Here is a 21082-nt window from a genome sequence, read left to right on the forward strand (position 1 = left end):
GTAGACCCAGAATCATAAACTGTTGACTCTTCTTGTGGGACGAATATTGGACCTCAATGTTGTCTCCTACAGTTTGTCTTTTATCTTTGGAAAACAGTGAGGCATGGCCACTAAACAATGATGTTTGCTGATATGCTAATTATGCATTTGTTACAGAGCCAGTTTGCTGACTTCAAAAGCAGAGGGAAAACTATGCAAATAGCTTAAATATTCAAATAATGCTACTTGATCTCATCACCATTCTTCCCCTTATCTGCGATGCTAGACTGAAGGATATTTGCTAAATCTAAAAATAGAATACATGCCACTATATAAAGACTTTTTCTTCTGGTCAGTATGACTCTTAAGGATCTTAGCTTAGGGTACTACAGCCCCAGCTGGACGAACACAGGACTGCTTCATTGACCATCACTGAAACCTCAGTCATATACTTCTCTGCTCTCGGTTAGCTTCCTAGGTTTGTCATTACCGTCTCACTCCGGGGGCCTGCCAGAAGTGGGGAGCCACTGGTCAGGGTATGTAACACTGGAAGTGGCTCTAATCCCGGTGACTCAGCAGAAGGGTGAGACTCTGTAATTTGCACCATTTAGGGTATTTGCTGGGATTGTTCTGTATGCCATTGTGTGTTGTGGTTCAACAAAGTATTGCCACACTGTTTTAACCTCACCCTGTGTTGTTTGAGTGGTGTTCTGCAAATGGGGAGAGAGAGCAGGCGTTCAGTGGAATGAGCCCTGGTCCATGCAGTCTTGCTAAAGACTATAGTCTGCCTATGGGGGTGCATTATACAATATAGAATATGCCTATGGATGGTGCATTATACAACATAGAGTCTGCCTATGGGGAGTGCATTATACTCTATAGTCTATGGGGAGTTCATTATACTATATACAGTCTGACTTTGGGGAGTGAATTATACTATAGAGGCCTATGGGGAGTGCATTATACTAAAGGCCTTTGAGGCGTGTATTACTCTATTTGGAGGCCAATGGGGAGTACATTATACTATATAGCGGCATATGGGGAGCAAATTATACTATATTGAGGACTATCTTGTGCATTATACTATATGGAGGCTATTTAAGGGTCAATCATACAGTGTGGGAATTACAGTGAGGGGTCCTTCATACAGTGTGGGAGATAACATGGAGGTCTTTGTACGGTGTGGGGGCCATCATACAAAGTTGGAGCCATTCAAACACTTTGGGGGCTACTAAATGGGTATACTGTCTCAGGCCAGTATATGAGTTTCAAGCCAGCATATAAGAGCACCCACTGTACCCAGTGTCTGAAATCTTCACAGCTCCCCTATAGTGTTAGATGTTCCCGTTAGTAGTCCAATGCTGTATCATCATACATACTGTTAGAGAGATCCCTTAGTATCCTCCACACTGTATCATGGCTCATTTAATAGCCACCACTCTGTAAGAAAGATCCCATAGTAGCCCCCACACTATATCATGGCTTCCTTAGAAGCCCCAACTCTGTATGAGGGGACCCTTAGTAAGCCCCACACTGTATCATGGCTTCCTTAGAAGCCCCCAGTCTGTATCATGGCTCCCTTAGAAGCCCCCACACTGTATGAGGGACCCCTTAGTAGACCCCACTGCATCATGGCTCCCTTAGAAGCCCTCACTCTGTACGAGAGCTCCCATAGCTATATCATGGTCCCTTAGTGGGCTCCGCTCTGTACAAAGTGTCCTTTAATAAGCCACACACTTTATCATGACTCCCTTAGAAGCCCCCACACTGTAAGAGGGGTCCCTTAGTAGACCCCCACTGTATCCATGGTTCTCTTAGAAGCCCTTACTCTGTATGAGGGGCTCCTTTTTTGACCCCACACTTAGTAGTCCCCCATCGGTATCATGGCTCCCTTAGTAGCGCCCACTCTGTATGAGGGGTTCCTTAGTAGTGCCCACACACTGTATCATGGCCCCCTTAGTATCCCCCACTGTATCATGGCTCCCTTAATAGCCACCACTCTGCATGAAAGACGTCGCTCTCGTAGATGGTCTTGGATTCTTGTTAATAAAGTGGACACTGTTCAAATCTGAAATAATCCTGTGATGTGGCTACGGGCGTACCAGGGTGAAGGTGTGGCAGAGGGGGCACCACCATAGGAATTCAGCGAATGATGTCAGGCAGGGAAATTAACTGCTACGTTACGGACACACCCAATGTCTCTGAGCAGCCATGAATACGTACCCAGAATCCTGCGGAGCGTCCACATGCCGTCAGGGTGAGCCGCTTTATTTCTCTTAATGGAGAATATGCTTGAAAAGCTAATGTCAGGTGTGAGGGAAGGCGAGTGTGAAGATCTCTGATGACCGTCAGCTCCATTACAGCCACGTCAGATGTTGTGTCGTCCGGCTCATAAACAAACGCAGCCTGTAAATGGTGGGCTGTTATTCTCTCCACTGACTGATTTATGACGCTGACTACTAAGGTCAGTGACCTAATGCTCGGACCAACATATTGTATTTCACACGTTTTTGTTTCCAACAGTTTGATGAAATTGCTGTTCTATACAGCGGAAAAAAACAGCATACAAAAGTGTAAATTATTTATTCCAAAGAAATGAATCTGAGGGAAGACGTGATGTGCGCGTCCTCATGTGTCGGAGGTGCGCAAAAAATTTCTATGAGGAGACGCCGCAGCTTGTCTGCCTGTTCCCCTCTCAGAACAAATTCAGTTTTGACTTTTGCATTAAGGTAGATCTGAATGACCGCGTTCACATTACCATATGATGTGCTGAAAACCAGAAACAAATCCACATGGGGTTAAATGATGAAAAATCCTCAATTCCTCCATTTTGGGGGATATTTTTATGACATTCACTGAGCAGTAAGGATGACCTGAAAGGTATTGCCATGACTGTTCTGACTGGGATGATTTTCTATAGGGTCTTCCCCATAACAGCCTGATTGCAGCCAGGGATATTAATCTCTCAAATGTTCTGGCATTTCATAATCGGGGACCAGACTATCCTGGCGCTGCCCCAGACGGCTCTTCCCAGCGCCGCGGTCAGTGATTGACGGGTCTCTCCTCTTGTACACGTGAGGGGGAGATGCCGCAGGATTTGTGAAAATACTATACCTGGCTGTACTCTGATTCCCAATGCCCACGGTTTTGGGTAAAACAAATTACCTCACAAATTCTCATTAAATATAAAAAATACTAATAAAAAAAGAATTCATGAAAATTCATTATTGTGGCAGTCATATGAGCCGGAGAATCCGGTTTCCAGGCCGTTTTCACCATACAATGAATGCCATAAATACCCCAAAACAATGGTGAATTTGTGCTGTTTCTTTCGCCATTTCATCCAACCTGGAATTTTTTTCACATTATTTGAATGACATTATTCAAGAGTCAAGACAGAACATGTCCTGCAAAAAAACACTCAATGAAAGGACAAAAAGGAAAAATCGTCCCGCCCGTAAAGGTTTTAAAACTGCAATTGTCTGACCAGACACTGGAGGCTTCAGTATCGCAGTATGGAGTACATGTAAGGATCTACGAAGAAGCCCAGCATGATGCAAAGGAGTACAAAGATGGCAGCAATGATGGTCTTCAATTGGCTCCAACTGCCATGCTAATCCGGTAACCTGTAAGGGTGATGGGAACCCAGAGAGGGCAGAAGAGCTTGTTTAAAATATTTAGAAGTGGCTTCCAGAGAATGACTTTGGCAACTCAATGGTTAAAACAGCAGTGATCAAACAACCAAACAACACTTGGTGCATGACGTAACCATGTATCGCGGTTCTGGTAAGGGTTAATATAGGAGAAACAGCGATTACACCTAACTTAAGAGCCATTAAACAAAAAGACCAGAGGTCAGTGATCCTTAGATCTATATCACACAGTCTCTTAAGAGTAGCTACGCCTGTGAAAAGTGTTTTACATTCATTAGTACGTGCAGATCAGTGGAGGTCTGGGTCCTCAGACCATCACTAATTGCTCCAACCTTCCTTCCTCAAGAGGTGCACAACTCAAAAGCTCCTGGCTGTGTGTACGCCTGGCTGAGCGTGCCCCTGGCTGCGCATGCTCTCGGCTGAGCATGCTCGTAGCTGCATGTGCCCCTGGCTGCACGTGCCCCTGGCTGAGCCTGCTTCTATCTGCGAGTGCCACTGGCTGAGCGTGCTCCTGGCTGCACGTGCCCCTGGCTGAGCCTGCTCCTAGCTGCAAGTATTTATAGCTGCGCGTTTCCCTGGCTGCACGTGCCCCTGGTTCAGCATTCTCCTAGCTGCACGTACCCCAAGGGGTCTGCTCCTGGCTGCGGGTGCTCCTGGCTTAGCCTGCTCCTAGCTGTGTGTGCCACTGGCTGTGTGTGCTCCTGGCTGTACGTGCTCCAGGCTGCGAGTGCCCCTTACTGAGCATGCCCCTAACAGAGAGTGCCCCTGGCTGCATGTGTTCCTGGGTGAGTGGCGTATGTGTTCCATAGGAAGCACAAGCTCTGTAGCATGTTTTCTGCTCCCTCCGTACTCTGGGTTGTATGTGCTACTGTCTTCTGACCTGTTCCCTATCAGGGGAGACTGAGCAATCGGTAGGGGTATCAGGAGCAAGACCCGGTAGGGGTATCAGGAGCAAGACCACCACCAATCTGCCTGTAAATAGTAGGGCAATCAAATATGAAAACAACATTTCAAAGGTTTAGTTAACTCTTTACAGATTGCCAGGCAAACAAGTCGGAACTTGGTAGATCTTGGATTGATCTGCCCGGATCCTCAGGATCATTTCAGTATGGTATTTAGTGCTGAAGGGTGGACGTCTGCGGCCTGTAAAGCTTCCCACAGATCCTGCATTGTCGCTTTCCGTCCACTTTGTTGCTTCCATTTGATGAACCCTTCCATTGCTTGTGAGTGCACACAGTAAGGATGCTGTGCTTTACATTTGTAGAGGTCCACATGATCCAGTCCTAGATAACCAAGTACTTTTTCCCATTCTGCACCCAAATGATCTGCCAGAAAGCTGAGCTGTTTATCGCTGGGGCAGATGTCTTTAATATTATGAGGCAGATCGGATGTTTTTCCTACCAAACTTTCTTTGCATATTTCCTCTAATTTATCATGGATCCATGGAAATTCAGATAAGGATGCCAAAAAAACATCAAATGCCTTGGGCCCTCGGGTAGGAAGAACATCCAGAAGCTTCATAGCCCGTCTCTGACTGGTGGCCTGCGAGGTGATGTCCTCAAGCTGCTCACTTGTGATGACACCTTCCTGAAACAAATACTGAGGCACCAGTCCCTCAGCCAGTCCCTGTGAGCAGAGGTCCAGCCGCATTCTCCGGAGAACGTCCCGATGTGTAGGATCCATCGTCTAGTAGATGTCCTGTAGGACTACAAGCAGAACTGTCATTACTTATGCATGCTCACTATGAGGTGTCGTATGTTCACACAAACACATTATTTCCATGTGGAGAACAGACAGTACATAGCCTTAACATTAGCCATTATATCAGTGCACACGGGCCATCTTCTCACACCGACCTAAGCTGCATGAGAAAACAAATTGCAGCATGTGCTAATCTGATTTATGAACCAGCTTCAGGTAATAGCAGGTGGCTCATGGGGAAGTTCACAGAGACATAGTCACAGGCTGTGTGAACGTGGCCTACTGAAATACATTTAACGTGTCTACACATGACTAATAGCTCCCAATGCCACAAACACAAGTAAAATAGGTCTGAAGCTACATGCGCCATAATCAGTCAAGAACACAAGAACTTCTACAAAACCAATGACATTAGTGAACAGGTTCTGAGCAATTTATTCAAATGTAATGCTTCACTTACAGCGCCGACGCTACAGTCTCCCGCACACAAAAAATAGGGGTCTCCTGAGCCTCTCATACATAGGAACACTCGGCCCATCGCTCCCTCCTTCTCTATGATAAAGCCACGGCCACACTTCCAAACACATGATACCGTGTTCGGGAGTGTGGCCGTGGCTTTATTTGCCCCTGTGGCGCATGCTCAGTTCCTGAACTGGCCTCACACAGCAGTGGTATCAGCACCTGCCTCTAACTTCAGCAACTGGAGCTCGTTTGCCTGGTATTAGAGGAGAGCAAATTCCTAAGGCCTTTTTCCTCATAAGGGTCCCAGCGCTTCAAGTCCAGCACTGCACTGATAATATATATTCTGCATTATCAGTGCACTTACTGAGGTTACAACTGCAGCAGGACTTAAATCAGTCCTGGGACCATGTAACATCAGTCATGGGAGCATGATGTCACCAAAAGTCCTTTACACTGCTGGATGCTAGAGGAGCTAAAGGGGAGACAGGCTCGAAAGTCCTCTGTAATGTGTGTGCGTGTGTGTATATGCTGTGTTTATTGTGTATGTGCTGTATGTATTTATGTGTGTATCTTCAGTATGTATATACTTGTGTGTATGTGCCGTATATATACTTATGTATACAGTGGGTACAGAAAGTATTCAAGACCCCTTTACATTTTTCACCCTTTGTTTCATTGCAGTCATTTTGTAAATTTAAAAAAGCTCATTTTTTTCCTCATTAATGTACACTCTGCACCCCATCTTGACTGAAAAAAAACAGAAAGGTAGAAATTTTTGCAAATTTATTAAAAAAGAAAAACTGAAATATCACATGATCATAACCATTCAGACCCTTTGCTCAGTATTGAGTAGAAACACCCTTTTGAACTAGTACAGCCAAGAGACTTCTTGGGAATGATGCAACAAGTTTTTCACACCTGGATTTGGGAATCCTCTGCCATTCTTCCTTGCAGATCCTCTCCAGTTACATCAGACTGGATTGTGAACGTAGGTGGACAGCCATCTCAGGTCTCTCCAGAGATGCTCAATTGGGTTTAGGTCAGGGCTCTGGCTGGGACAGTCACGAATCGTCACAGAGTTGTTCTGAAGCCACTCCCTTGTTATTTTAGCTGTGTGCTTAGGGTCATTGTCTTGTTGGAAGGTGAACCCTCGGCCAAGTCTGAGGTCCAGAGCACTCTGGAAGAGGTTTTCATCCAGGATATCAATGTACTTGACCACATTCATATTTCCTTCAATTACAACCAGTTGTTCTTTCCCTGCAGCTGAAAAACACTCCTTAGCATGATGCTACCACCACGTTTCACTGATGGGATTGCATTGGGCAGGTGACAAGCAGTGCATGGTTTTATCCACACATACTGCTTAGAATTATCACCAAAAGGTTGTATCTTCGTCTCATCAGACCAGAGAATCTTATTTCTCATAGTGTGGGAGTCCTTCATGTGTTTTAGCAAACTCTATGCGGGCTTTTATATGTCTTGCACTGAGGAAAGGCTTCCGTCGGGTCACTCTGCCATAAAGGCCCTACTGGTGGAGGGATGCAGTGATAGTTGCCTTTGTGGAACTTTCCCCCATCTCACTATTGCATCTGTGGAGCTCAGCCACAGTGATCTTGGGGTTCTTCTTTACCTCTCTCACCAAGGCTGTTCTTCCACGACTGCTCAGTTTGGCTGGACAGCCAGGTCTAGGAAGACTTCTTGTGGTCCCAAACTTCTTCCATTTAAGGATTATGGAGGCCACTGTGCTCTTAGGCACCTTGAGTACAGCAGAAAATCTTATGTAACCTTGGCCAGATCTGTGCTTTGCCATAATTCTGTTTCTGAGCTCCTTGGCCAGTTCCCATGACCTCATGATTCTCATTTGGTCTGACATGCAGTGTGAGTAGAGATGAGCGACTTTGCCTTTTTTAGGGTCGAGTCGGGATTCATGAAACCCGACTTTCGCAAAAGTCGGGTCGAACGAAATCAGCCGACTAGAGGGAAAAGTCGGAGGCCGACTGAAACACGAAACCCAATGCAAGTCAATGGGGAAGCAAAGTCGGCAGGGAGTGGAGGACAGTAAACACACCTACAGTGCCCATTTCAATGCCAAAAACATCAATTCTTATTACTGAAGCTTGTAAACCTTAATTTACTTCATAACAGTTACGCATTGAAAACTGGGGGTTATTTGGCTAAAGTTGTGGGGGGGTAGGGCTGGCTCCAGGTTTTCGTGTGCCCTGGGCCAAAGAGTGTCAGTGCGCCCCTTTAACACATACCTCAACTCATGATGCTCCGATACGGCACAGAAATATAGGTATAGTACAATGAAAAACACTTCACTGCTTACATGACATGACTGATCTATTTTAAACTGTACAATAGCTCAAAAAAAGGACAGTATATTACTCCATACAGTATTATGGCCACCACATTGTCCGCCATACAGAATAATGAGCCCCATATATTTCTCCATACAGAATAATTGGTCACATATAATGTCCCATACAGTATATGATGAGCTCCACATAATGCTACAGTATATGATGGTCCCTATGGACGATGCTCCAGTGTGTTATAGGCCCAAATAATGCTCCAGTATATAATGTGCCCCATAGATGCTGCTCCAGTGTCTGATCTGCCCCATTTAGAATGCTCCAGTATATGATGGGCCCCATGGATGATGCTCCAGTGTATGATGGGCCCAAATAATGCTCCATATATAATGGGCACCATTTCTAATGCTCCAGTGTATAATGAGCCCCGTAAATGCTGCTCCAGTGTCTGATGTCCCCCATTTGGAATGCTCCAGTATATGATGGGCCTCATGAATGATGCTCCAGTGTATGATGGGCCCAAATAATGGTCCATATATAATGGGTGCCATTTCTAATGCTCCAGTGTATAATGTGCCCCATAGATGCTGCTCCAGTGTCTGATCTGCCCCAATCTGGAAAGCTCCAGTATATGATGGACCTCATGGATGATGCTCCAGTGTATCATGGGCCCTAACAATGCTCCATATATAATCGGCTCCATTTCTAATGTTCCAGTGTATAATGGGCCCCGTAAATGCTGCTCCAGTGTCTGATGTCCCCCATTTGGAATGCTACAGTATATGATGATCCCCATTTTTAATTAACCCAGGCATGGTATGTGAAAAGAGCTCCATGGAGTAATCTGAAGTGTGTGCTGCCGCATCCTTCACTTTTGGTGTGGGTGAAGGACACAAGGAAAGGGGTTGCTCCTGACCAGAAGCCTGCACTGATAACTCAGTGCTTGCATTTTTTGAAACTTCAGAAGAGGAGGCGATAGAGCTGGAGGCGGTTTCAACAATGTAAGCCAAAAACAGTTCCTGATGCTCCGGCTTTAAAAGCAGTCTACCTACTCCCAGAAAAGGGAGCCTTACTGGCCTTCCTGTTATGATGAGTCACCGAAGGAGGAAAAAACAAAATACCAGCTAAGTCCAGAAAAACCAGAGAGGTTGGCAGCTATCGGATTGCAGACCCCTGGACCTATCCACAACTAGCAGTAGCCGTGGGGGGTTCCTACGGTGCCCTAGACCCCTCGATCACAGCCGGAGAACTACATAGCCTAAAGACAGAAAGGGGAAAAACTAAACTGCCCCAGAGCAGACCCCAAAGCAATAGGCAGCCCCCAACATATAATGACGGTGAAGCAAGATGAAAACACTAACACAGATAGAAAGATAGGTTGAGCAAATGATGGGGCCCAAGCTAACTACATAGGACAGGATAGGAAAGCTGCTGTCTGCCATCCGCAAAAACCCTATCAAAATGAGCCAACCGACTGATAGGAAAAACAGGCCCTGAAGTCGCTAGGCTTCAAAAGACTATATCAGCACTCAGGTATATTCTGAAGACAGAGCAAAAGATCAACAGATCAGAGACAAAAATGGAATTCAGCTCACCCCCGGCCGGGGATGGCAGAACTCCCAAAAAACAAGGCAAAACAAAAACAAAAACTGAAGAGTACAAAGCAGAGCAGAAAAACTTAGCTTTGAGATGCAGGAAACAGACTGGTCTCCAAGAATCCAGCAGGAAAATCACCAGCCAGGAAGAAGGGCGTCGGCAGCCTTATATCCAGTCCTCAATTCCAGCCACCCAGTCATCATCTAGCTGCCTAGGTGTTTGGTAATCAGCCTCACTACCTTCCTTCACCAGAGGAGGGAGTTCATCAGACCTCAATGGTGAAGGGAAAAATGAACTCACAACACCTTCCAGAGCTATACCATGACGCAGGCTCAACACCTCCTGCCTTAGCTGCTATTGTGTTTTTGGCATTACCAGCAGATGTACCACCACCACCACCAGTACCAGGTGGCCCCCCACGCCCACATCCGCTTCCTCTTCCACCATACTTCCTAATGTTTTGGAAAATGGACCCAAAATACCAGCAGATATATGGTACTGTATCAGAAGTGTAAAGCTCTATTAGGGATAACAGTAAATCTCTGTATATATTTCATGAGTCATACACAGACACTCACAGGCTCAGTATGGATTACACAATAAAATAAAAAGATGAAAAAGGGTACAGTATCAACAGATACAAGGTATATATAGTATAGTGTAAACATTATGAATCTCCGTATATATTTCAGGAGGCAGACACAAACGCTCTCAGGCCCAGTATGGATTACACAAGAATATGAAAGGCTGTAAATGGGTAATGTAACACAAGCGTACAGCTGTATACAGTGTTGGGGTAATCTTAAAGGTCCAAATATATTTCCGGAGTAACAGACAGATGTTCACAGGCTCATTATGGATTACACCATAATATAAATAGCAAAAAAGGTTACTGTATCAGAAGCGTACAGCTGTATACAGTGTTGGCCAAATTTGCAATCTCTGTATATATTTCCGGAGTCAACCTCAGACGCTCACTCAGTCTGGGTTTGACCATAATAAAAAATGTTGTAAAAAAGGTACTGGATAACATGATAGCAAGTATATATATTATAGGGTACAATTGAAATCTCCATATACATAGTCTCATAGTCACTCTCAGACGCTTACCCAGTATGGATTTGACCGTAATACTAAATATCGAACAAAGGTACTGTATAACAAGATACAAGCTGTATTGTGTATAGGGTAAAAATTGGTACCTCCGATTCACCGTATAAATAGAAGGCGTAAACCACACACGCTCACTCACTATGGATACCATAATAAAAAATTTTGAACAAAGGTACTGTATCAGCACATACCAGGTGTATCCAGTCTAGGGGTAATTGTAAATTTCCGTCTATACTTCCGGAGTCAGACACAGACATTCACAGGCTCACTATGTATTACACCAGAATTTAAAAAGTAGAAAAAGGGAAAGGTATTCGAAGCATACAACAGTAAACAGTGTTGTGGTACTTAAATCTTCATATATATTTCGATCTCAGTAAGCAAGTCCAGACTCTCCGCTACTGGAAACTACATGGATACAAGTACAGACGGAAAGTCGAGTGTTAGCAGAAATTTGGGAATTACTCATCGCGGAAAAACCTCCCGGTAGATGTTGCAGAGGCGATGTAGACCCTCAATTACTGTGTCTGTGGAGACAGCGAAAACGGTTCTTTGTGAAGAAAGGATTGCTTTATCGCAATAGCGTGGATCACATCACCGTTACTCGTCTCCATCAAATTGTGATCACAGGGAGAGATGTAGACATGGTCCTCACTGCCTATAATGATGTGTCTCGTCATTTTGGAGGGCAAAAGACAGAAGCCACAGGCCGTAGGCGATTCTATTGGATTGGCATGAGAGGAGACATTGAAAAATGGTGGCAGGAATGTCACACGTCTGTGACTATCACAACTGTGAAATGTGATCATAAAGCAAAACTGCATCCGCTTGTAAGTTGACGTCCATTACAAATGGTAGCCATTGATCATCTGAAGGTAGATGCCAGCAGGACAGGCCATAGCTACATCTTAACCATCATCGATCAATACACCAAATTTCTAGTGGCCGTCCCTGTGAAGGATTTAACTGGCCAGACTACACAGCGGTGGAGCAGGGAGAGGTAAGTATTGCAACTTGAAAGTGCTGTGGCCATGACCAAACAGGGGGGGCACACTCGTGGGCGACGGTACTGGCACAGGGCCCCTCATAGTACGCTGGTGTGTCAGACGGCGAGTGGGCCCCCCACCATCAGAGACACTGTATTGTACTATGAGGGGCCCTGTGCCAGTGCTGTCGGCCATCAGTAGGCCCATCCACCTGTCCAGAGCAACGGCACTTGCCCGGGTGCACCAGGTGTTTACCCCAGTCCTTGGGGGGGGGCAGCCCAGTTAGGGAGGTTTAAAAAATGGCATATGTTGATGTGTAGGCTGAACATTCAGCTGCTGCAAATGGTGGAATAGGGCAAGTCCGAGGAAGAGGAGGACAAAAGCGAGGCAGATTTCTGGTAACCTATGTGTCATCAGGGGAAGGTGGGACTAAATCCTTTGAAACCCATGCATGGTTCATTTTAATGAAGGTTAGATCATCAACATTTTGGGTCGACAGACGGGTCCTTTTTTTCTGTCAGGATTGATCCAGCAGCACTGAAGACTCTTTCAGATAACACACTAGCAGCAGGGCAAGCGAGCTCCTGTAAGGCACAGTGTGCCAATTCAGGCCAGGTGTCCAGTTTAGAGGTCCAATAGTCAAAGGGGAATGACCTGTGAGGGAGAACATCGATATGTGAGAAGTAGTTTGTAACCATAGTTGACAACTGCTGTCTCCTGTCACTTGTAATCGATGCAGTATTAGCAGTCGTGTGAGCGGTACTTGAGAAATCATTCCACAACATGGTCATTAAACCCGTCTCCAACGCCACTTCGGCTGTGTGCACCACGAACACCTCTTCGATTGTGCCCACTACGGCTCGTGGGAGAACCAGCACCGCTGCTGTGTGAAAGCCTCGAACAAACGGTTTACCAGAGTTGCTTGTTTGTTAGCCAATATTATCTCTAGGTTCTCCTGTGGCATGATGTTGTGTAATTTGCCTTTGTAGCATGCATCGAGGATACTGGCCAGCCAGTATCGTCATCCATCATTTTGGCAATGTGGGGGTCCCTTTTTAGGATCCGCAAGGCAAAATCACACATGTGGGCCAATGTTCCAGGTGTCAATGCGCTGCCACTGCTGGGTGGAGCACTTTCTGGCAAAGCCACATCCCTATAGTCACGCACAAACACTGTACCTGACCTTGGAACGCAAACATTTTCTCTTGCCCCCTGAGAAGCATCCTCCTGCCCAAAATAATCATCCCCCTCCTCCTCTTCTTCCTCCACCTCGTCCAGGACAGATCCCTGACCAGACAATGGCTGACTGTCAGCAAGGCTTCCCTCCTGCTCCTCCTCCTCTGCAGACGCCAGATCCTTAATGTGCATCAAACTTTGCATGAGCAGACGCCTAAGTGGGATACTCATGCTTATGATGGCGTCGTCTGCGCTTACCAGCTGTGTGCATACCTCAAAACACTGAAGGACTTTACAGAGGTCTTTCAGCTTTGACCACTGCACACACGACAATTCCATGTCTTCCCTCAAACTGACTGCCCGTGTATCCTCCCACAAATGCATTACAGCCTGCCTCTGTTCGCACAGCCTCTCAACCATGTGCAGGGTGGAGTTTCACCTTGTTGCAACGTCTATGATTAGGCGGTGCTTGGGGAGGTGGAGCAATCGCTGCAGCTTCTGCATACGAGTAGAGTGGATGTTTGAGCGATGAATGTGCGAGCACAGTCTTCGCACCTTATGGAGCAGGGATGTTAACTCTGGATAATTATTAAGGAAGCACTGCACCACCATGTTCAAAGTGTGAGCCAGGCAAGTTATGTGTGTGAGTTTTGCACGGGCTATGGCAGCCACAAAATTACGTCCTTTATCACGGACTACCTTGCCTGGCTCAAGATGTAGAGTGCTCAGCCATGACTCAGTTTGTCGCTGCAAGTAGTCGGCCAGTACCTCAGCAGTGTGTCTGTTGATGCCCAAAGACATCATCTTTAACACAGCATGCTGACGCTTACCACTAGCTGTTCGATAGTGGCACACCTCGTGTGCAACACTGGATGGAGTGTTCAGGCGACCGCGCTCTGTGAACGAGCTTTCGCTTATGGAGGAGGAGGGTCGAAAGCCTACAGCCAACTGTTTCCTATACCGTGGACTAGGCAGCACTGTTCCACCACCGCTGTCCCCTGAGGAGCCTGCATCCACCACATTAACCAAGTGCGCAGTGATGGACACGTAACGGTCCTGGCCATACCTACTGGACCATGCATCTGTTGTGAGGTGCACCTTTCCACTCACTGATTGCTTGAGTGCATGAACAATGAGGTCTTTCACATGCAGGTGGAGGGCTGGGATGGCTTTTCGAGAAAAGAAGTGCCAACTGGGTAGGTCATAGCGTGGGACTGCGTAGGCCATGAGCTCGCGGTAGGGCATCATCTCTAATGAGATTAGTCTGGCAATGTAGGCGTGCAAACACAGTGTACGCGGATGAGAGGATGAGTACTTTCTTGTCCTACTCAGTGTCTGGTAGGCTGAGCTGGACTGGAGAGCTGCATATGGGGGAAGTAGATGTGGACCAGACGGAGTGAGCGGGAGTTGGTGATGGTATTGGTGGTGATGGCCTAGATTCAGTGTTGTGTTGCAAAACCATTGTGATTCCCTGAGTGCTTTGGCCTTGTGACGACACCTCAACATTTAGTGCTGGTGGTGTGCTTAACGGTTGCGGTGGTCTTACAGTGGGGGAAGCGATGGAGCGTTGCTGGCTACCTTTAGTCGGAGCAGGTGCACATGTGCTACCTGAGGTTGTGTAGTCCATCCACGCTTGCAAGTGCATGTTGATAAAATGTCTAAGCATGCAACTGGTATTCAAATTTCTGAGTTGTTTACCTCAGCTAAAGGTCCTTCCGCACTTCTTACAGGTAACCTTTGCCTCATCAGTAGGATTTTGGACAAAGAAGTGCCACACTGCACTCTTTCTACTATGGTATACATTTTCTGGCCTTGCACGCTGTGCTAAGTTGACCGTCTGGCCAAGCTGTCCTGCAACTCTTTTAGTTTTTGGTCCACGTTATTGGACAGCTATGGGCCTGCCAGATAACCGCTGCTGCGATGTCAATGCCTGCTGCGGATCCTTCTCCTTATCTGAACTATTGCCAGCGCCACCCTCCTCCCCCAATGGATGTCAATCCAAGTCAAGAACTGGGTCATCCATCACCTCCTCTTCAAAGTCACCTTCTTCTTTACCTTCCTTTGTGTCACCGTGTAAGGTGGTATAGAATGTGGGAAGGGGCACCTGAATTTCATCAGGGTCAGATTCTGGCTCAGTAGACTGCGAGGGCAATGTTGTGCTCTGGGTCAATGTACCAGCAGAATCATCTAGCAGTGGCTGTGCATCAGTGCGCTCCATGTTAGATTCATCTTGGACTGGGGAATTCAGGATTTGACTGGATAACCCAGGCATGGTATATGAAAAGAGCTCCATATAGTAATCTGAAGTGTTGGCTGCCGCATCCTTAACTTTTGGTGGGGGTGAAGGACACAAGGAAAGGTGTTTTTACTGACCAGAAACCTGCACTGACTACTCCGTGCTTGCAGGTTTCGAACGTTCAGAAGAGGAGTAACATAGTAACATAGTTTTGAAGGCTGAAGGAAGACCTTATGTCCATCTAGTTCAGCCTATTTTTAGTGCAGCTGTTCTGCATTGTTGATCCTGGGGGGAAGGCAAAAAAAACTCAGAGTAGAAGCCAATTTTCTCCATAGGGAAAAAATTTCCTTCCCCTAAGCTGAGTCAACCATCTACCTACAGTTGTGGCCAAAAGTATTGACACCCTTGCAATTCTGTCAGATACTACTCAGTTTCTTCCTAAAAATTATTGCAAACACAAATTCTTTGGTATTATTATCTTCATTTAATTTGTCTTAAATCAAAAAACACAAAAAGAATTGTCCTAAAGCCAAATTGGATATAATTCCACACCAAACATAAAAAAGAGGGCGGACAAAAGTATTGGCACTGTTCGAAAAATCATGTGATGCTTCTCTAATTTGTGTAATTAACAGCACCTGTAACTTAACCTGTGGCACCTAACAGGTGTTGGCAATAACTAAATCACACTTGCAGCCAGTTGACATGGATTAAAGTTGACTCAACCTCTGTCCTGTGTCCTTGTGTGTACCACGTTGAGCATGGAGAAAAGAAAGAAGACCAAAGAACTGTCTGAGGACTTGAGAAACCAAATTGTGAGGAAGCATGAGCAATCTCAAGGCTACAAGTCCATCTCCAAAGACCTGAATGTTCCTGTGTCTACCGTGCGCAGTGTCATCAAGAAGTTTAAAGCCCATGGCACTGTGGCTAACCTCCCTAGATGTGGACGGAAAAGAAAAATTGACAAGAGATTTCAACGCAAGATTGTGCGGATGTTGGATAAAGAACCTCGACTAACATCCAAACAAGTTCAAGCTGCCCTGCAGTCCGAGGGTACAACAGTGTCAACCCGTACTATCCGTCGGCGTCTGAATGAAAAGGGACTGTATGGTAGGAGACCCAGGAAGACCCCACTTCTTACCCCGAGACATAAAAAAACTAGGCTGGAGTTTGCCAAAACTTACCTGAAAAAGCCTAAAACGTTTTGGAAGAATGTTCTCTGGATAAGACAAAAGTAGAGCTTTTTGGGCAAAGGCATCAACATAGGGTTTACAGGAGAAAAAAAGAGGCATTCAAAGAAAAGAACACGGTCCCTAGAGTCAAACATGGCGGAGGTTCCCTGATGTTTTGGGGTTGCTTTGCTGCCTCTGGCACTGGACTACTTGACCGTGTGCATGGGATTATGAAGTCAGAAGACTACCAACAAATTTTGCAGCATAATGTAGGGCCCAGTGTGAGAAAGCTGGGTCTCCCTCAGAGGTCATGGGTCTTCCAGCAGGACAATGACCCAAAACACACTTCAAAAAGCACTAGAAAATGGTTTGAGAGAAAGCAATGGAGACTTCTAAGGTGGCCAGCAATGAGTCCAGACCTGAATCCCATAGAACACCTGTGGAGAGATCTAAAAATGGCAGTTTGGAGAAAACACCATTCAAATATCAGGAACCTGGAGCAGTTTGCCAAAGAAGAATGGTCTAAAATTCCAGCAGAGCATTGTAAGAAACTCATTGATGGATACCGGAAGCGGTTGGTCGCAGTTAGGCTAGTTTCACACTAGCGTTTTGGAGCGCAGCGACGGCCTGCGCACGGCCGCCGCTAAGCCCCGCCCCTGCCGCGCCCCCGCCGGTAGCTCCGCCCACCGGCGCATGACGCTGCATGTGCCCTGCGTCCCCTATCTTTATCACAGGGGGCGCAGGCCGTGCGCAGTATGCGTTTGGCGGCGCATGCGCCTTTTTGACGGTGCGCCGACGCAACCAAAATGCAGCAGGTTGCGTTTGGCGCAGGTCGGCGCACCGTCAAAAGGACGCATGCGCCGCCAAACACATACTGCGCACGGCCTGTGCCCCCTGTGATAAAGATAGGGGACGCAGGGCGCATGCAGCGTCATGCGCCGGTGGGCGGAGCTACAGGCGGGGGCGCGGCAGGGGGCGGGGCTTAGCGGCGGCCGTGCGCAGGCCGTCGCTGCGCTCCAAAATGCTAGTGTGAAACTAGCCTTATTTTGGCTAAAGGTTGTGCAACCAAGTATTAGGCTGAGGGTGCCAATACTTTTGTCTGGCCCATTTTTGGAGTTTTGTATGAAATGATCAATGTTTTGCTTTTTGCTTCATTCTCTTTTGTGTTTTTTCATTTAAGACAAATTAAATGAAGATAATAATACCAAAGAATTTGTGATTGCAATCATTTTCAGGAAGAAACTGAGTATTATCTGACAGAATTGCAGGGGTGTCAATACTTTTGGCCACAACTGTAGGAGCATATCGGGGAGATTACACAGCGTCACATAGGAGCACCATGGGGAGTGTACTCAGCACTACATAGGAGCACAGCGGGGAGTGTACACAGCGTCGCATAGGAGCACAGCGGGGAGATTACACAGTCACATAGGAGCACCACGGGAAGTTTACACACATAGGAGCACAGCGGGGAGATTACACAGCGTCACATAGGAGCACCATGGGGAGTGTACTCAGCGCTACATAGGAGCACAGCGGGGAGTGTACACAGCGTCACATAGGAGCACAACGAGGAGATTACAGAGCGTCACATAGGAGCACAGCGGGGAGTGTACCCAGCGTCACATAGGAGCTGTGAGGAAAATATGAGTCATTGCGTAAATAACCGAAGCATCCATCCAGGACTGCCTGCTGCATCTCCTTGGTTTGTGAATGACATGCTGCCCCACTCCCCCTCCCCAGGTTTGTGCAGTGTAATCCAGCCCCCCCTCTTTCTCCCTGTTGGAATGTCCACTCTCCCCTCCCTTCAGGTAAGCAAGCTTGTGTAATGTGAGCTCCTGACCAGTTAAATCTGGTTGTTTCCAGCACATGGTTCTTTGTCCATTCAAACTCGACTTTAATAACTCACCATAATCATAGGGACAGGACAAATATATTTCAGGAATCAGCATAATTAAATCTAAGCACAGCAACGTTTTGCAGCCGTGCGTCCACCAGAAACCGGGAAAAGGGTATATGCCTCCCAGTAATACAAAGACATATGATGTTTGGTATCTAAAGAAAAATAAATCCGTAAGCGAACATATGATACCCGTCGTCACTCTGTGAGTTTCCCAACAAGAGATACGAAAGACAGAATTTTCTAAGAACTTTTTAAGAGGGGGCGTATATCCTCTAGCTCGGCCCCCCCAGTGAGATTAGCAATGGAAAGGTATAAAGCTCAGATGCTGAATCCGGGGGGGGGGGGGGGATTGTCACTTGCCTGGAAAATCAGCTACATGAAGCTGTGCAGACGTTCCCTTTGTTCTGGGACGATTCTCCTCCCTTCATCAACACGTCATACCAGTGACTGAGATGTAGTAAGTTCTTATTTTAATCCTCTTTTATTAGTAAGTTTGTATATACCGTATTTTGTCTCCTTTTGTGATATCTTCTGAATTTTTGTAAACACTGCCTATACTTTTGGAGTAAACGTATAAAATTTACTAGCTTCGATTTCCTTGCTCTATGAACGAACCGCCACATCCTCCGCGCTAAACTACACTATCTTTGGGTGCGTTCCTAACCCGATTTTGGTTTTAATATCAAACAAGGAGCTGGTGACAGCAAAGTGTTCTGGGGGATTTCGGAGACCCTAGCAGTGACAGAACGAGGGTTTATGTGTGTATTTCCTGCCTGAGACTGGGGGATATACATATCACCCTCACTGCAGAGTGCCCAATAGCCAATACACAGCAAGGAAGTCTTTCTGGCGACTACTTATCCTAAGTGTAGCTCCCCGACTGACCTGAGGGTGAGGCTGGTTTCACATTTGCGTTTTTTAGCGCTGGAAAAAAACGCTAACCTGCGCATGCGTTTTTTCCCCTATATTTAACATGGGTGCGCATACCTGCGCGGTTGTAAGCGCATGTATGCGATTTTCATGCGCTGCGTTTTTTTGGGGTGTGCGATTGGATTTTCCAGACGCATCATGTTGCATTTTTTGGCCCTGCAAAAAAGCGCATGCGCACATATGCGCACGTTTTGCGCTAAAAATGGCCATTATAGCCTATGGATGCGCATATGTGCGCACTGGCATGCTCATGTAAGCGTTTTTTTGCATATGCGTTTTTTTTTTTTAACCATGGAATTTAGGGGTTTGAGTTAGAGTTAGGGTTAGTTAAGGGGGTTTAGGGTTAGGGTTAGGGTCAGGGTTAGGGTTGGGTTTTGGGTCAGGGTTAGGGTTTAGTATGGTTTGGTTAAGGGTTAGGGTCAGGGTTAGGGTCAGGATTAGGGTTAAGTATGGTTTTGTTAAGGGTTAGGGTCAGGGTTAGGGTTAGGGTCAGGGTTAGGGTTAAGTATGGTTTTGTTAAGGATTAGGGTCAGGGTTAGGGTCAGGATTAGGGTTAAGTATGGTTTTGTTAAGGGTTAGGGTCAGGGTTAGGGTTAGGGTCAGGGTTAGGGTTAGGGTCAGGGTTAGGGTTAAGTATGGTTTTGTTAAGGATTAGGGTCAGGGTTAGGGTCAGGATTAGGGTTAAGTATGGTTTGGTTAAGGGTTAGGGTCAGGGTTAGGGTTAGGGTCAGGGTTAAGTATGGTTTTGTTAAGGATTAGGGTCAGGGTTAGGGTCAGGATTTGGGTTAAGTATGGTTTGGTTAAGGGTTAGGGTCAGGGTTAGGGTTAGGGTCAGGGTTAGGGTCAGGATTAGGGTTAGGGTTAGGGTCAGGGTTAGGGTCAGGGTTAGGGTTAGGGTCAGGGTTAGGGTTAGTAAAGTCATGGTTTGGGTAGTGTGAGGGGCCACCTAAAAATGTTGGAAAAAAACGCAAACGCGGTAAAAACGCGCTAAAAACGCATACAAACGCATAAAAACGCTGCGTTTTTTTCATGCATGCTCATAAAAATGCTTGAAAAAAACGCAGCAGTTGTATGCTTATGTATGCGTTTTTTCAATGCGTTTTTTTGCGGGAAAAACGCGCTGCAAAAAAAAGCAAGTGTGAAACTAGCCTGAGGGGGGCACCAGAGAGCTGCAATTTCCTAACCGGAACTGAAAGTGGAAACAAAAGTTGTGTGGGTTTACATACCTCACGACAATATATATAAGTAGATTTTTAACCTTTGGGGGAGACTTTCTTAAACCCTGACATATTGGTGTCAGCAGTGGGATAGACAAATAAATCCCTGACATATTGATAGTGTGGCAGACCGGTGGGATCAAAGAGCATTAGTGACCTGGTTTGAGCAATCATCCCTCTCACTAAAAACGTGCACCGTTCTTGCGAGGACACTGCGCAAAAGGTTTGGAGAACGAACTCAGTGTTTGTTAGTGCAAAGACAATACTGTGTGTATAGCAGTTACCCCCTCTCTTTCTCTTTGTTTTCTGTGATATCTTCTATTTGGCAATTATGGCTACATGGTAGAGGTCTGGTATAAATAAGGACACTCTTTTGCCATTTGCATGCATAAACAGATTGTCTCCATGGGCAAAACCAAGGCCAAACTGGTTGCTGCCCTGATGCAATGTGGTTTGGAAGCCAGCCCAAGCGTAGGTGGTGCTGCTTCAGAGGTTCAACCGATGCCTGCCAGCACTACTCGCAACAGGGGTAGTGTGGACCCCTACCTCCGAATGGCCTTGGAAAAACTCCCCGCAGATGATCAGGAGAGATGTCTTCTATTGGCCCAAATTGGGGACAGATGTGACAAACTACTGCCTCTTC

The 21082-nt window shown here is 46.4% G+C and overlaps 1 protein-coding gene across 4 annotated transcripts in view; it reads right to left on the reverse strand.

Annotated features, from left to right (window-relative positions):
* Positions 1-2547: 2547 nt before the first annotated feature.
* The window catches only part of LOC141052668 (death domain-containing protein CRADD-like), a 33466-nt gene continuing 14931 nt past the window's right edge, over positions 2548-21082 (reverse strand). For all 4 annotated transcript variants that reach the window (XM_073549912.1, XM_073549911.1, XM_073549914.1 and 1 more), the window contains exon 2: positions 2548-5338. In XM_073549912.1, coding sequence (XP_073406013.1) covers positions 4731-5315 — 585 coding nt within the window. In that variant the 5' untranslated portion in view covers positions 5316-5338 and the 3' untranslated portion in view covers positions 2548-4730. The remainder of the gene's footprint in view (positions 5339-21082) is intronic.

Source organism: Dendrobates tinctorius, unplaced genomic scaffold (genome assembly GCF_039654945.1).
Source record: "Dendrobates tinctorius isolate UK_male_01 unplaced genomic scaffold, ASM3965494v1 ptg000162l, whole genome shotgun sequence".
NCBI lineage: Eukaryota > Metazoa > Chordata > Amphibia > Anura > Dendrobatidae > Dendrobates > Dendrobates tinctorius.